The sequence below is a fragment of the Rhagoletis zephyria genome, unplaced genomic scaffold (genome assembly GCF_001687245.7).
Source record: "Rhagoletis zephyria isolate East Lansing unplaced genomic scaffold, Rhagoletis_zephyria_1.1 Rzeph_scaffold_12351, whole genome shotgun sequence".
NCBI classification, from domain to species: Eukaryota; Metazoa; Arthropoda; class Insecta; order Diptera; family Tephritidae; genus Rhagoletis; species Rhagoletis zephyria.
This window is the reverse complement of record NW_016169425.1, coordinates 1,420-17,443: the sequence shown is the minus strand read 5'-3', so window position 1 is coordinate 17,443 and position 16,024 is coordinate 1,420. Positions and strand designations below refer to the sequence as shown.

The following is a 16,024-nucleotide window of genomic DNA, read 5'->3' as shown; positions in this document are numbered from 1 at the left end:
GTCTTGCTTTTCATACATTACGTTGCAATAGTCTCGGTTGTGTTTAAACTGGCTAAAATGATGCCACCGGACTAATTTTTGAAGCATTCCTCTTCGTGTTGCCTATCGTTCGTGATACAGAATAAGACTGTATAGATTCCGACACGGGGAAATTTATTTAAGAAAGAAAGTATGGGGAGTGAACTAAGGTGAATGCGAGTTACGCAATGAATTTGGCTTAACCTATGAAGACTTGTCACATGAAATACGGAATGAAGTGTAGGCCAAAAAAAATATACATATTTGTAGCTCGTATGTATGTAGTGGTCAGTCTAGACTTAACAATCTTGATTGTTTTGAAAAATATTAAAACAAGTTGATAGCAAAAATTTATATTTATAATTACGTTGTTTACTTGAGCATGCATATGAATGGACACATCGTAAATAAAGAAAAGTGTTTATATTTACATACATATGTATTGAAAAAATTAAAACCAATTCGACTCGTAAAATCTTAATTTTTGTCACTTATGTACATATATGTACAACACAAAGTAAAATATTTTATCGAGACTATTAATCCTCTCTAGGAATATTTTCTACTATGGATAGTAAACAGGTTAAACGTGTCAAATTAATAAGTGTAACTTCGTTTACGTTTGCATAAATAGTTGCCTAAGCGCAAATGCTTTTATTTGCTTAGAAAAATCTAGAATTATAAATTTTGCATGCTGATATCCATTTAAGTTATACGAGTATGCCCGATTCAAATCATTTGCCTTGAGCTATTTGTTTTAATTTTGCGTATTTAGGATGACTTTTATAATTGCACACATATACAGGTAAATAATTTTAGCATCCAAAAATTATTAAAATAATTATCTTCATCACTAAAGTATTACATACCCTTACATGAGCTGTTTATTTTGAAAGTGGCATAAGTCTTTTTGGTTTTAAATCGCATTTGAAAATATTGATGCTAACTTATGAGAAGATTTACTTGAATTTATTTTCTTAGGAAATTTTTCTCAGTATAAACAATTTAGTATAGCCTTGAAAAAATTACCATTTCTCATTACGGTAAAGTGACTTATGCCACTCTCAAAATAAATAGCTTAAAAAAAAAATTACTGACATATCAATTTTGTCCGATGTGTATTACTGAAGTGATGTTTTTAAAGGAGAGTGATTTACTAAAATTGATAAATAAGTTACTTTTACTTATACATACACACAAAATTAGGGGCCAAATAGAGTAAAAATGCGTTTTATGTTTTTTCCCTCTGGCGTTGGGGTTTTTTAAAGGACCTTGAAATTTCAAAGTGCAATGTATTTACAATAAATATATTGGAACAAAATGAAAGAGAAAATTCTTTGAAATTCGAAAATATTTAACTTTTTTGGTTCACAAGGACGAATTGGTATTAAAAATGCCTTTATAATTATTTTTTTATTTGTTGTAGGTATTAAAGTAGAAGGACAAAATTCGAAGATGTGGTCGTGTATAATTATTTCAAAAATAAATATTGCAAATTTGCAAGGATGCTCAAGGACAAAATTTTAATTAGCTATTTCTCCATTTGCACCAAAAAATTTAAAATATTTCAATTCTACAGAATTTTCTCTTTTATTTGGTCCTTATGTTGTTATTATATATTGCACTAAATTTTTTGAATATCTTTCGGAACTAATCATATCTTTGAAATTTCAAAGTTCTTTAAAGAAAAATCCTGACGCCAAGGTCTCAATGTTGTGAGCGTATGTTTGTGTGTGTGTAAAAATCTTATTTATTTTTTTTTACTGAATAGTTGCCGTTAAAATGTAATTAGTGTTATTCGTTAATTCGACTTTTTCGAAAACGTGACTTATGCCACTTTCATAATAAACGGCTCATATCTACACATAAATATATATATGTATGTATGTATTTGCTTATTATGCGTACTTTCATTTTGAAATGATTACCGCTATAGTCACGTAGCGAATAATTTCGGTAAGAGACATTCAACTGGCTTATTATTTACATACATACATACATATATACATATGTATGCAAATACGTTGTCTACATTATTGTTCCTTTATCTATGCATAACGAATGCTGACATCTAAATCAGGGATATATATCCATCGCGATGTTGTATAAGCTTGGAATATAAAATCGCAATAAATGGTGGGAAAAAGAATATGTTTTAATTGTAGTACGATATGTAGACGTACATAAAAATTCCTGTTGTTGTACAAAGTTTATGAAACAGTACGGAAAGTGTTGGAAGTAGTTAAATTTTTCGAAATTTCTCGACCCCCAATACAACGTGGCTAAAAACTAGGGTGGCCAACTCGGTTTTTCCAAACCGGTTTCCACTGGTTTTTTTGGAAATCTGTAGGCGTTTTTTTTGGAATCTTGATTTTTCGAATATCGAATAAACCGAATTTTTTAATCGAACAAACCGGTTTTTCATATCATCCAAATCCAATAGAAGATTTAAGTTTTTCCAAGTTGTCGAGCTTAAGGGGAGCCCTTAAATAGTTTTAAAAGTATATCCCAAGTTGTTTCGGGATAAATGCTTGACGATTAAAGGCTTTCTACGTGTTTGGCCGAGCTTTTCTTAAAATTCGTGCCCTGCTTTTTTATAGCAGAAGTATACTCGGAGGTTTGCCATTGTCTGCCGAGAGGCGATAGCTATTTGAAAAAACAACACCTGTTGGTATTGCTGGGACCAGAAATTTAACCAGGGATCTCCCTAAGAGCGGTAAGCAACTCTAAGCACTCTGCTATGGCGGCAAGAGCACTACTCAAAACCGAGGAAAGTCAGAAAAAGTTCTATAAATTATAAGAATAAGACCAAACGTGAGTTTTCAACTGATTTCTTTTCTGTTAATAGTTTGATTGTAGTTTTTGGCCTTGACTTCATACCAAGATAAGTATTTTCACTGTACAAAAACTATGTAACACAAAACCGGTTTATCCGTTTTTTTTTCAACTTGCCATTTTTCGAATAACTCGAAAACCGGTTTTGTAAAAAATTTGAATAATCGGCAGTTTCAGGAGGAGAGTACTATAGTCCAGTATTTCGTCCGCGAAAAAGCTGTAAAAAATTATCATAAAAAATCAACGCAAATTTTAAGACATTTTTATACTAAAATTGAATGGGCTATAAAACTGCATACTTCTTATTAAAAATTTTGCAATTTTGATGAGATTTTGCAGATTTCTCCTAAATTTCGTATACAGTTTCACACTTAGATTTATATGGTGTTTATTAAAATACAAATGAACCAAAATTTTTTAGCACTAAAATACTGAATACTGATTTATTGATTAAATTCTTCTGTGAAGCAAATATGCGATTTTATATAGTTATCTATGTATTTACTTATATACTTATGTATGTTTTTTCCATAAAATCGAATGACTGAAGTTATCGCTAAATATGTAACTGACAACATAACAAAAAATGAAACCAATTAAAGTGCAAATTTCTGATTTTTCGTAAGCAATTTGGCTGTGAATAGTGTGCCTCTAATGTGTGATTTGTATAAGTGAAGGAATTATTTATTGTGTAATATGTCACCAGTTTTATTACTAACTTGACCCCTTGTAAAATATTAACGCATTACTGCCCAGAGCTAACACACGCCTTAACACATATTAAAGCTCTTCAGACGGTTGCAATATGCGCAACAGAGAATATGAAAACAAATTGACATCAATCAGTCATAATTTGCCAAAAAAACCAAAATGAAAAAAGCGAATTAATGTCATTGTTATTGCTTTTAATTGCAGGCCTTGAAAAGCATTGGTGATGCAGCAGTGGTGGTGGTGTCGCATTGGGGCGCATGCCTGCCAGCGTCTTGTGAGCCCACCGATGTCGCTCAGTTTTTGCAGAACTACTTGCAACGCCCGGTGTTAAGCGTCAACGAAACGGCCTGTCAGCTGAGCAACGTTGGATCCGGCAGGGCGTTGCACGTCGATGGTGGAATGTTTGCTTATGCGTAAGTGGGTTAATCATTTTACACACAACCATATGTACATATTTATATGCTAGGTAATGGCTTAAGTAATTGCTTGCTATTTTTTGTTTTTGTAAATTCGAATATTTTGCAGTGTTGTGCTATTTCTGTTTATTTTGCTGGCCACATTGAGCACCGCCTATCATTGCTACTTGATTTATGCGTCGAGAAGTGCCGATGATGTCTCGAAACGCGCATTGCAACAAGAAACATTGACAATCGCATTGTTGTCGTTCTCAGTTATAGGTGGGTGTGATATTTGCATATCTGTAGATTGGATGATATTTTTTTTTGTTTTCATATTGCAGAGAATACGAAGAAACTGTTTCAGGCGAGTAAAGACCAGATGGGGCTAAACTCGATAAATGGCATCAAAGCAATGGCAATGTTGTTGATACTTGCCGGGCATGCGCTGTCGTTTATCTATGGCAGTCCCACTTATAATGTGGCGTTCGTAGCAGAGGTAATAATAACCACTAATGTTAATTTATGTACATACATACATACGCATAAAAAACGAGTTTTGGTTTAATCGCTTGAAACCGTTAGCTTTAATGACTATTTCACAATTGTTTACTGAATGCTTGACATTTGTATTTAATTCACATACATATACATATATACAGTATTGACCAATACAATAGCACCCCCCATTTCAAAGTGATATTGTTTGCCACTCATGTTTATTTCTTTATTTTTAGGAATTTTCAAGTAAAATACAGTTCATTCTCCAACAAAAACCATATAAACCCAAGTTTTAGACTTTATAGAATACTAAAAAAAAAATTCAACAAATTTTAAATCTTTTAAAGGGCTACAAAAAAAATCGACAAATTTTCACCCAAATTTCAAAATTTTTTCTCAGAAGTGCTAGAATTTTTTTTTTTATATTAAGAGATATTGTTTGCCATTAATAATTAATTATTTCCCCTTAGGGACTTTGAAATGGCGGTGCTATAGATATGGCCAATACTGTACATACATATTATATATGTTTTTCTTATTTCCCTCTTGGCAAATCACCGCACATCTTAGCAAACGAAATTCCCCACATTTGCATTCCTCTACAATTCGCTATTATTTGTGGATACATTTCTGTTGTTGAGTGGTTTCCTGTTCTGTCGCATTATGCTGGTCGAACTGCATCGTCGTCGTGGTCAAATAAATCCGTTGATTTTGTACATTGGCCGCTACATTCGCCTGACACCGGCCTATATGGCAATTATCGGCTTCTACATGACCTGGTTCCCGAGCATCGGCAGCGGTCCGTTATGGCCAGAGCGCATCAGACGTGAACAGGAGCGCTGTCAGGCGTCATGGTGGCTTAATATACTCTATGTAAATAATTATTTCAACACGGATAAGTTTGTAAGTACATACTTCTATTACGCACATACACTCGTGCTCAGATAATTAGGTCACCTTTGAGAAAAATTGATCTAGTACGCTGTTTTTAATTATATCATCACTAATATTGTCATCAATCAGAAAGTAACTGTAACTGGAAGAAAAAGCGGCTAAAGAGTCGTTTAAGATAGCCGTCTACGATTCGTTTTCGAGTACTTTTTCGCTTGAAATTATCGATCGCCTACGAACAGTCGTAAACGGATTGAAAAAGCATTCTTATGCAAATATAATATATTATAAAATATTGTGGTTTAAGAAAAATTTCCAACAGAATGAAAATTTTTTCTTGTGCTGACAAATTACTACAAGCTTCTTTTACTTGAACCCTAAAACTTCTGGTGCAAGCACCACATGATGAATAATATTTCTGGATAAAAAGTGGATTTTATCTTACTCACGAAATTCCTCTTCAGGCAGTTTTATATTATTCAGTTTTTATATTACTTTCGTACCCAGTAAATAAAATCACTCTTTTTCGACACACGCGTCGTATGAGCAACATTCAGTACAATCTTCACGATTCAAGTCTACCTAATCTATTGTTTATTTTTTTTTTTTTTAGATGTCTAAACTGGTTGGGTGTCCCTGCTCTTAAGTTTACAGTAAAACTCTTCAATTGATCGCCTTTTTGGCCCATGCTGATTTTCATGACGCGATCGTGTTTTGACCAACAAAAAACCAATTCATCATTGTTATGCGGGAAGAAAAATTTCGACCTAGCGATAATTTTTTTTTTGTAATGTAACATTTTGAGGTTCTGTGCTCTTTGTTCAAGATAATGGCCGATTTTAGATCTTTCCTTCAATTAAAGGGATTTTTTTTTAGACTAAGAGCCGTTTTAGGAAGCAACCTTTAACTTTAAAGCTCACTTTATATTTAAAGGTTGTATTAAAAATAAGGTTATGTCTAAAGTTAAGCATTTCTATTATTGGTTTTTGTCGTATGTATGTTTCTTTGTTGTAAACCAATATAAAATCGATGATATAATGCTTTACTTTAGACGCAATCATAAATGCAACCTATATATATAAAGTGAACTTTAAAGTTACAGGTAATTGAGAAAACGGCCCCAACTAAACAAATTGTATTCTATCTATGCCAGCTTTAAAAATTTTGGTCAAATTCCCTCAAGCGCAGGTAATTTACTAATGCCATGTTTTTTTTTATAATATTGCATATTATGTTTTTGATTAAAATAGTATAGCTTGAAAGCTTTCATTAATTTTTCACAGAAAAAGGTATCAACTGACCTATTGGCAGCGCAATAAGCACCTTAAGTAAAAAAAGAATTTAGTTATATAGAGCTTACTTTATTAAATTTCAAAAGACACACGAATTCCCCGGTTCTATGGTAAAGTGAAACCCAGGTATCGTTTAAGTAACAGCGTCAGCCTTATCAAACAATTAGCATCTGTCATCCTTACAATTATTAACTACATATATCCCTTTTTAACATTATCCAAATTCTTACATAAAAATTTAAAGTTTGCCTCTCTTTGAATTTGTAGTGTATGTTCCAATCGTGGTATCTGTCTGTCGATACACAACTTTTCTTCATTGCGCCAATTTTCATCTATCTACTATTCAAAATGCGCAAATATGGCCTTCGCTTGCTGATTGCAGCTGTCGTTTGTACCACAGTTATTCCATTTGTGGTGACATTTGTGCGGCACTTGGATCCAACTTTGTTGGTCTATTCAGAGTAAGTAAAAAAATTCTAATGCTGCTACTTAAATAGTATTTTTTCGGCAACTTACTTACTTTTTTGATGTTATATTTTTGTAGCGAATTAACCGACTTGGCCAGTAATAAATATTACATTGGTTATTATATAAAAACACATATGCGTGCCTCGTCTTATTTTATCGGTTTGTTGACTGGTTATGTCGTGCATATTATGCAGGAGCGAGGGTAAATATGGCAAAACTATATATAAACAATTACATATAAAATTATGTAAAAAAAAAAAAAAAAAATTGCATACTTTGATTTAATTTAATTCCAGCACAAAACTACGCTCTTTGGTTGTACGCCTCGCTTGGTTTACTGCGACTTTGATCGGCGTTGCAGCCATGTTCTCAATATGCCGGTTCTACCGGAGTCCATATACATACATAGAGAGTTTTCTTTATGCCGGATTTCATAAATTAGCTTGGAATTTATCGGTGGCGTGGTTGGTGATGGCAGCAACAACAGGCCACGCCGGCTGGTTGCGTAATTTCCTAAGCAGTCGCTTCTTCGCACCCATCAGTAGACTTACCTATTGCGCTTATTTGTCGAATGGCATAGTGGAGTTATATCACTCGTCGAGTCAGCGTTATGCCACCCATCAGTCCTATGTGAACTTGGTAAGCATAACTTTCGGTAATATAACCTCTAAAAGTTTCTCGCGTGAATGATATATTGAATTGACTAGATTTCTGTCTAGCTAGGAAATAATACCCGGTGTGGGGTGGTTATGCAAAAGTGAAATTTTGTGTTTTACATGGAGTAACGCCCTTTTGTCGTCTTGGGCGAGTGCTCTTTGTTACACGTATTTTTAATATTCGGAATCCAGAGCTCATTTTATGCACTCACTTTTGCGTCTCTAATAGATTTTCGAAATATGAAGTGAATCACCACTTGAAACTTGCACTTTATTGTACTAAAATTTAATATTCTATGCTACTGCATACAGTTACTCCAGAAGTATTCGTTGTTTAGTTTTCTTTCACGATCTTCAAAACGTCTTCCAATATACATATGTAGGTACAGAAATCTTTGTCGTAAATTTTTATTTCAAATATAGCTTATTCAATAACAAAAATCAAGTAAATCAATGTTGAAAACTTTCTATAAACTTCGTGAAAATTCAGAGTTTCAAAAAATGGTCACCAAAAGTTCAAATTTTTAAAACTATTTTTTTTTTTTAATTTTAAATTTCGGAGAAACTTTTTCTATAATATTTCAAATTTTTCTTGTGCAATATTTTTCGTTTTGCGAACCCTATGATTTTTTTCAACTAGTTTTATTATGTATCATTCATACAAAAGGAATCCATTTTCTTCGAAATTGCTACAATATTTTCGATAAACAAATAAAAATTCAAAAATCGGCCAGTTTCAAACCACTGTGATCCGGCACGATATTAATGTTTCATTTGATTTTGGCTTCCTTGAAAAATAAATTCCATTTAACGACTTAAGCGACCAACTTGGTACAGACCGTAAACTGAGTTTTTTTTTTATAAATTTCGGAAAAGCTGTATTATTTACTTACATATGTAGGAATATACATACAGACATACATATGTATGTATGTAGATCCATGATATTTGCATCATGTGTAGATCAAATTAGCTAAATAATTTGTATTTATCTTTTAGGAGAATGACATGTTTAGTCACACGATAGACACATTCGTTTTAGCCTTTGTGCTTTGCCTACTTTTTGAATCGCCCATACATGCCTTGGAGCGGATATTGTTGCGGAAAGCGGGACGTCCTGAGAAACGCACATCGTCCACGGAAAATCGAAGTCCTAGCACGTCAGAGGAGCAGATGGCGTAACGAAGTAGTTAAATACTCTAAATACAAAAATAAATGGTTTTCTACTCAATTTATTTTTTTTTATAAATATTTTATAGTACATAGTTCTAAGTAAGTATGATTGATACTCTTACTATGTATTTTATGACATACATATAATATTTTGTGATGATTACATAGCGTTTAATTTTGAGTTTTAGGATTTTATACATACACATGTACAAACACACATGAGAAATATTCATATGTACATTTGTACATATGTAAATACATATTTATTGATGCATATGGGTACAGGAATAAATTGTAAAAGTATAAATTTTTCATAGTTGTCTAGACAAATAACTATACAACTAGGAAGTAATAAAACTTGCCGCACTATAAGTCACACATATAGTCTCTGATCTTGTTGTTACAAAAATTGTCAGGGAGGAGCTGTATGTTATCCAAAAAGAATCGTTGTATAAAAAATACTAGTTATGCTTTTCGCTAGGTTAGATTTCAATGAATGAATTGAATATGTGCTCGTGTATTCTTAATTAAGATTAAAAAAAAATAAATAAAAATGTAAGTAAATTTTTACGAAAATAAATATATACATAGTATGTATGTATGAATGTTAGTTTGAAAGTAAATTTAATAAAATTCGGGTTCGTTTTTGGGTTCGTATTACCAATTGTTTTGACTTCTCGTCTCATCTTTCAATAATGGGCTGGATCACCAAAAAAAAAAAAAAATCCAAAATAATTACGCATCGAGTTTTTAAAGAACACCAATCCAAACAATGTTTGTTCAAAAATAGTCCTGGGTCTATACATACGAGTATGTACATAAGTGTGGATTGCCTTTATCAAATTTTAGTCTACATGCATTCGGTCTTGCGCCCTAACAATGTAATTTTTGTAACGGGCCCCATTTTATTCTGACCACCATTTTGTTTCTTTTCATTGTATCGTATGCCTTATGTCTAATGATTTTCCCATTGTTGTCTTTTGTTTCTACTGAAATAGCATCTATCAACACATTCTCCATTCTGTCTAATCATCGCTTATTCGTCGTCTTCTTCGTGTATAGCTTGGTACATTTTCTTCTTTATCATTTTCTGGTCGTTTTTTAATTTCATCATTCTCAGATATCTCACTTTCTTTATCTGCAGTATTTTCCTCCTCCTCCTCTTCCTCCTCCTCTTCCTCTTCCTCTTCATCCTCGTTCTTATTCTCCTCTTCATCAGCCACTTCAACTTTGTTGTTCTTTTCCAACTCTTCCGTGCTAACTTCAGGGTCATCATCTCCCACGTCATCTTTAGCTTGATCAATTTGCTCTTCGTTATCCGCTTCAGCTTCAGGTTCAGAGGCCTCAGCGCCCGTGCCGCGTTCGGTTTCTTGTTCATACTCGCGCGCCGTACGTTCTACAAATATACGATTTATTACAACTTTGCGAATATGTTGGGCAGGCACATCGATTAGAAAAGCCAGTGCTAGCCCACTGATCAGAATTACTGCGATCTCATTAAAATTAACCTGTAAAATTTTTATGTTAAACGTCTTTTCGTAATTTTATGGAGGCTCCTGAACTTACCAAGTCACCCAGATGATATTTGTGTGGCTCACTTACACCAGCAGTGTTGTACAATACCACCACATAAGTCATCAACTGTATGGGGAACGTTATGCGTGAAAGGAAGAGCACAGGTCTCATTGTGGTAAGAAGGTGCAGCACAGACTGTTCACCCCTTGGAAACATAAAAATACACCAAGCTACAGATAAGCTGAGTATTAGCGGACACCAAGCGGCATAAGATGCCGCATCGCCAGCTGTATAAACGAAATCGGTGCGCATGCTCGCCGAGGGTGACCAGAAGCACCAGAATAATCCCAATGAGGCGCACAACCAACCAACGGGTATGAGTTCGCTGGCGATCTCCAGCACACCGGCTTGAGAGCGATGTAGCAGACCAGTGCCGATACCGAAAAGATAGGGGGTTGCGCGACTTATCGGCGAAGAGACGAGCAAATTGGCCGTGCGGTAAAATTTGCTGACGCTGTGAAAAAGGAAATGAAAAAAATCAGAGGCATACTATTTGTGAAAAAATTTCAAGTCCAGGGGGACTCACTTCATGCCATGGAACAAGGTCGTCGATAGGTATTCGCGTTGTGTGCGAGAGTAACGTGCTGCCACAGACATCGCATGCAGAGCACCATAGATGAAGAATGCAGCATCTGCATCGGTGTAGTAGAGCCACACGATCAACGGTCCCAGTATGTAGAGCTGCACTTCAAGAGCCAATTGTATGGACATAGGCGAACACTACAAACATTAGACAAGTGTGTGTGTGTTTTTTTTTTATAATACACCAGACCCTATGGAATTGGGGAATACATTTTTACTCACAGTCTCCTCAAATTCAATTGCATTCTGAACGCTAAAAAAGTTTCGCCACAACTGTTGCTCGCACAAACGTGTATTTTGGCCGATCAAATTCGTCCAGAGCGGTCCGGCGCCAAGCAGTGGAAGAATATATGTTTGGAACAACAGCACCGCATACAAAGTAGGTAGGTACCTAAGAATACGGCGAAGAGATCGAGGATGCGTTGGTAATTGGACGGACCAAGCTAGGGGTAATCTAAAAGTGCCTGCGTACCTTGTGATCTTTAAAGCCATGCGCTTTAACAGCTGAATATGCGATTTTTGCTCCATTTCTTCAGCCAGTTGATAAGCAATCAAGAAGCCGCTTACCATCAAAAGCATATCCATGTAAACCATTGGTGTGCGGAACAGGATGCTCTGTGGTTTTTCCAACGCTCGAACCATAGTATCCCGATTGATGATGGGAAGATGTCCAATCATAATGTATTTGAGGCTGACATAGAGGGCGAATGTGGCGCCCAGTTTGAGCAAATTGAAGATCGGGAATTGCGTTTGCGAAGAATCGCTGCCAAGCAATGCGGAAACTGTGCGTTGTGGTGAGAAAGTACTGACGGTGTCCCGAAGCACGGCAGTCAGAGACTGAAGTACTGTATATGTATGGGTAAATGCGTAAGGCAATGCTATAAATATATGTATAAAAAGTGATCTAACCGCTATAGGATGGTTCAGGCTTCCCGTCTCCACTATCTGTTTCCAGTGTTGTTTCCCTAGCTATGCCATCTTCCGCTGCGTTCTCGATTACCGTTGAATCAGTAATCGCCTCCACTGTACTTTCGTTTCCTTCGCTTTCACCGTTTGAGTCTGTTTTAGTCTTCTTGAATTTACTAAGTACCCAGACTTTTATTTTCGACTGGTATTTATTGAGCAATGAACCAACGCATAGTACCACAAGTCCACCAATACTGAATCTACATATGATGTGTGTATGAAAGAGAAACTTTATTAAGATCTTTAAGGTCAACTTATAAACGTGAAAACTGTTCCATACATTGTCAGGGCGAAATTGCGATCCTTTTTAATGAGTTTCATGAGCTTAACATGTGATCGGGTGTAGCAATCATTGTCATCGACTTCCACATGAAATTCTATACCTGTCGCATTGTAAGCACGCAGATTCGATTCGACCATTTGTTGTACTACCTCACTGCTGCAGAGATTTGGTATGCAAACGCCCCAGTTGGCGATGTCGTAGCGCGGAGCGAAATGACTGGGCTGGTTGGAAACAAATGATCAAAAAATTTCAATTAAGTTTTAAAAAGAACTTCGTGGAGAGCCTTCTTCGACATTTGTTGAATTGTAGGATTTTGAAATGCAATAACGGTTCTAACCCCAATACAAAGTTTTGTTAAGCTAACTTTACTCTTGAAGAATACTTGGGGGGTTACAGACTATATTGTCGAACATAAATACATAAGTAGGTATAAAGACGAAATGAGAAATTTGACGATGGGTCTAAAACAGTGTTCGGTATTGAAATAGAAAATTTGCGCTCAAAAGTAAACTTTTCTTACTTGTTTGTTCACCTTCCCCCTCACTATCAAAAGACGGACAAGCTATCATTAAACGATGTCTTATGATCTTATTCACAAGGTCCACAAATACAAACATTAAAAAAAAACCTATGGATCAAACAGTCTACAGAGAGGATTTGAGCGGCATCCACCCAGAGACTGTCACCATCTTTTGAACTTTCATCCCATGAATCTCATCGTAGTTCTATCGCTAGCTAAAGTAAGAGTTTCAGTTGCCTCTTGAGACTCCACAGAAACGTTCTTTTAATGTAGCGGGCGAAAATATTCTCTCTGACATACTGAGCAGATGTCCAGCTTTAAAGGCACCCCGTTAAACCCAACTGGAAGTTAACCACTGTCAGGGTTTCCCCTAAACTAGGAAGGTCTCCGGAGACGTCCACGAAATACCAAAAAGCATTATGCTATTTGATGTGGAGTTTGAAAGAAGAGGAAAACGCTTGGATAATATGGCCTCTAATGCTATATGCACCTTACGGATCAAAAGATCAGCCCAGTACTGTCCCGTGGAATAGTCCGTGGCTATATGAAAATTTATCGAAGATCTTAGGTAACCCGCTGTGGCTGAGTGGCTAGAGGTGCATATTACTCCGTAGTACCAGGGTTAGATCGCTAGTAGGCGCAACATCTAAATTATAAAACGTGTTTTCTAACAGCGGTCGCCTTTCAGCAGGCAATGGTAAACCTCCGAGGGTACTTGTGCCTTGGAAAACCTTTTCATAAAAACCATTTGCTGTTCGGAGGCGGCGTAAAACTTAGGTTAAAGTGTGTGTTAAAGGTTAGTGTAACCGTTAAAGAATTTTTCGATACTATATAATTTCCTCAAATGTTAAATACCACCACTCATACAGTTGTATGTATATAAAATATTTGCTCACATTTCCAAAATGACTTCTCCAGAGTGCGCGCCCCTGCGCATAATGTAGAGGTGCCCTCAGCTCCTTTGTTGAAGTTTGCATTTCAATGTGTGCCAGACAATATTTCCCGCGAATGCGAACCGGAATTTCCGGTGTTACCTTCACCCTAGCTTTCACCTGCATGCATTGGTCGAAGTCTCCGAATTGGTTGATATTGCCACGCAACAAACCTGCACTAATTTTTCCCGTGGCGTCCAACACTAGAAATTTAAGAATAAATAATTTAAGGTCTAAATAAATGGCATAGATGTGTTTGGGTTAACGTACTCTGTAGCGTCCAAAACTTATTGGCACGCAGCTGTCGATGAAATATCTGCAATTGTTGTCTGCATTCGGTGTTGGTAACATGGTCTGGATTCAACACAAAGCTAGGTAGTGTATGCAATATGCTTTCGAAATTTTCCTGAGACATTGTGGTGGTCGCCTCATCTGAATTGCCGTTCTGCGGGGAAGCGGGTTCTTTAGTTTGACGGCGTATTGGCTTTGCCGACTTGCTAATGGGAAAGAAACTGTTGAATGGCCAACGATTGAGGTAGGAGTGCCAAGACTCAGTATCATCCGGTTCAACGGCTTCCTGTCGCTCAGTGCGTTCATTTCGCTCACTCAACCATTTCAACCAGTCAATAATGCCGTTTGATGGTACTTTCTTCTCAGCAGAGCTATCTTCTTCACTCGTCGACCTCGGCTGCGGATCGGCATCGCCTCGGTCACCACTTCCACCACCAAAGAGATTTCCAAATAATGAGCCAAAGAACGTTTTCGACTCTTCGCTTCGGTTGCTTTCATCGTCTGCTATTTTGTTCTGTTTCTTAGTGGTTGAACGTTTTTTCTCATTCATCGGCGTGGAGGTGGTGGTAGCGCGTCGCTCTTTGTGAGCCACGCGTGCACGTTTGAACGGCAGCTCTTCCGACTCTGCCGCTTCTTTGCTAGCGTCCATTTGTCGGCTAGCGTCATCGTCTGGTTTTCTGTCACCGTTGCGAACATCATCGTTTTTGTCATCTCCATCATTTTCGCTGTCGTCGTCGTCGTCATTTTTCTCCTCCTCATCGCCAATGTATACGCGTTCTATTTTATGAAATTTGAATTTCTTCTCGAATGGGCGCTTTGTTGCTATTGGTTTGATGGCATCGGCGACGTACCCAACACCAGCACCACCCTTAGCCGCCCCATTGAATTGTAAAAACTCATAGGAGCTATGCGGGAAGACGAAGAATACCAAAAGAGCACAAAGCAGTATCTTTTTTAAATTGAACCTTGCTGCGGTGAAAGGTGGCCCTACTCGACTACGAGCAATATATCCGCGGCGATCAGTCATATTAGTTTAATATGTATATCACTTAATGGTACATTTAACTCAAAACATTTGCCAAATTTGCTGCGCTTATCGTTTATATGTATCTAGGTAGGTATGTACTTGCAAGTGTAAATTTAAATGAATGCATGTGGTACACATGAGTATGTATGCATGTATGTGCGTAAGTGTAGAATAAAATTCCAAAGGTTCGTTGCGCTCCAATTATGTACTGAAACCACTAACTTAAATGTACGTAAAAAGCACTGTTGCGATTTCAAATCAAAATCCTTGTACTTTGCCACTTAAAATTAGCCAAAAACCGTTTTTATTACAGCCCAGGAACAAAGGCAGTTTATTTATGTTATTTCGTTTGCTGACAAAATTTTCTAAAAATATGCACAAACACTGTCAGTTTATACTAAAGGCCTCGACGTCGGTATCGGCGCGCCCACTTTTGCTGATGACTACGAAGCGTTCGATTCGAAATCTCAAAAGAGACTGAACACCACACAGCACTCAGCGTGAAAAACGCATTTTTTAAATTTACTTATACGTCTAACTCGGTGGTTTTTGGGCTTCAGAGCGAACGCCTAATTTATTTATGCGCTAATAATTTGTTTACAATTGGGCTGAGCAGAAGGTGTACACGTGTACCACCACAAAAGAGAACATTTCTTATTTGTTTTTCTAGTAGATAAAGAGAAATGAATTTAAGAGGCAAAGCTCTTTTCTTCCTGTTGCTTTTTTATAACGAATTTTCTCGATGAACAGGAAGGAAGTAGGAAGCTGATATGTATGTAGTGTTGCGGCTGCCTTAAACAAAATCGAAAGACTAATACGACAAACTTGATGCCACTAAAAGCTAATAACGTTAATTTTTTTAATTAGCAATTCTACTAGAGCATTTATTAGGAAGATTCTGCTAAACG

General features: G+C 36.3%; 2 protein-coding genes across 2 annotated transcripts; one reads left to right on the top strand and one right to left on the bottom strand.

The window, feature by feature from the left end:
• Positions 1 to 3,768: 3,768 nt before the first annotated feature.
• Positions 3,769 to 9,664, top strand: LOC108377582 (nose resistant to fluoxetine protein 6-like; the record flags this gene model as incomplete). The annotated part of the gene is made up of 8 exons (XM_017633855.1): positions 3,769 to 3,977; positions 4,090 to 4,241; positions 4,304 to 4,458; positions 5,031 to 5,363; positions 6,911 to 7,104; positions 7,188 to 7,313; positions 7,408 to 7,750; positions 8,767 to 9,664. Coding segments are annotated over 8 exons (1,695 nt in total), but the record flags the coding sequence as incomplete, so codon positions are not given.
• Positions 9,665 to 9,938: 274 nt separating this feature from the next.
• LOC108377581 (nose resistant to fluoxetine protein 6-like) lies at positions 9,939 to 15,116 on the bottom strand. Its single transcript, XM_017633853.1, has 9 exons — positions 14,069 to 15,116; positions 13,763 to 14,001; positions 12,344 to 12,567; positions 12,007 to 12,263; positions 11,570 to 11,942; positions 11,320 to 11,488; positions 11,042 to 11,235; positions 10,507 to 10,969; positions 9,939 to 10,448 (listed from the first exon to the last, which is right to left on the bottom strand). The coding sequence occupies exons 1-9, from the start codon at positions 15,114 to 15,116 to the stop codon at positions 9,966 to 9,968; spliced, it is 3,450 nt and encodes a 1,149-aa protein (XP_017489342.1). The 3' UTR covers positions 9,939 to 9,965.
• Positions 15,117 to 16,024: the final 908 nt, after the last annotated feature.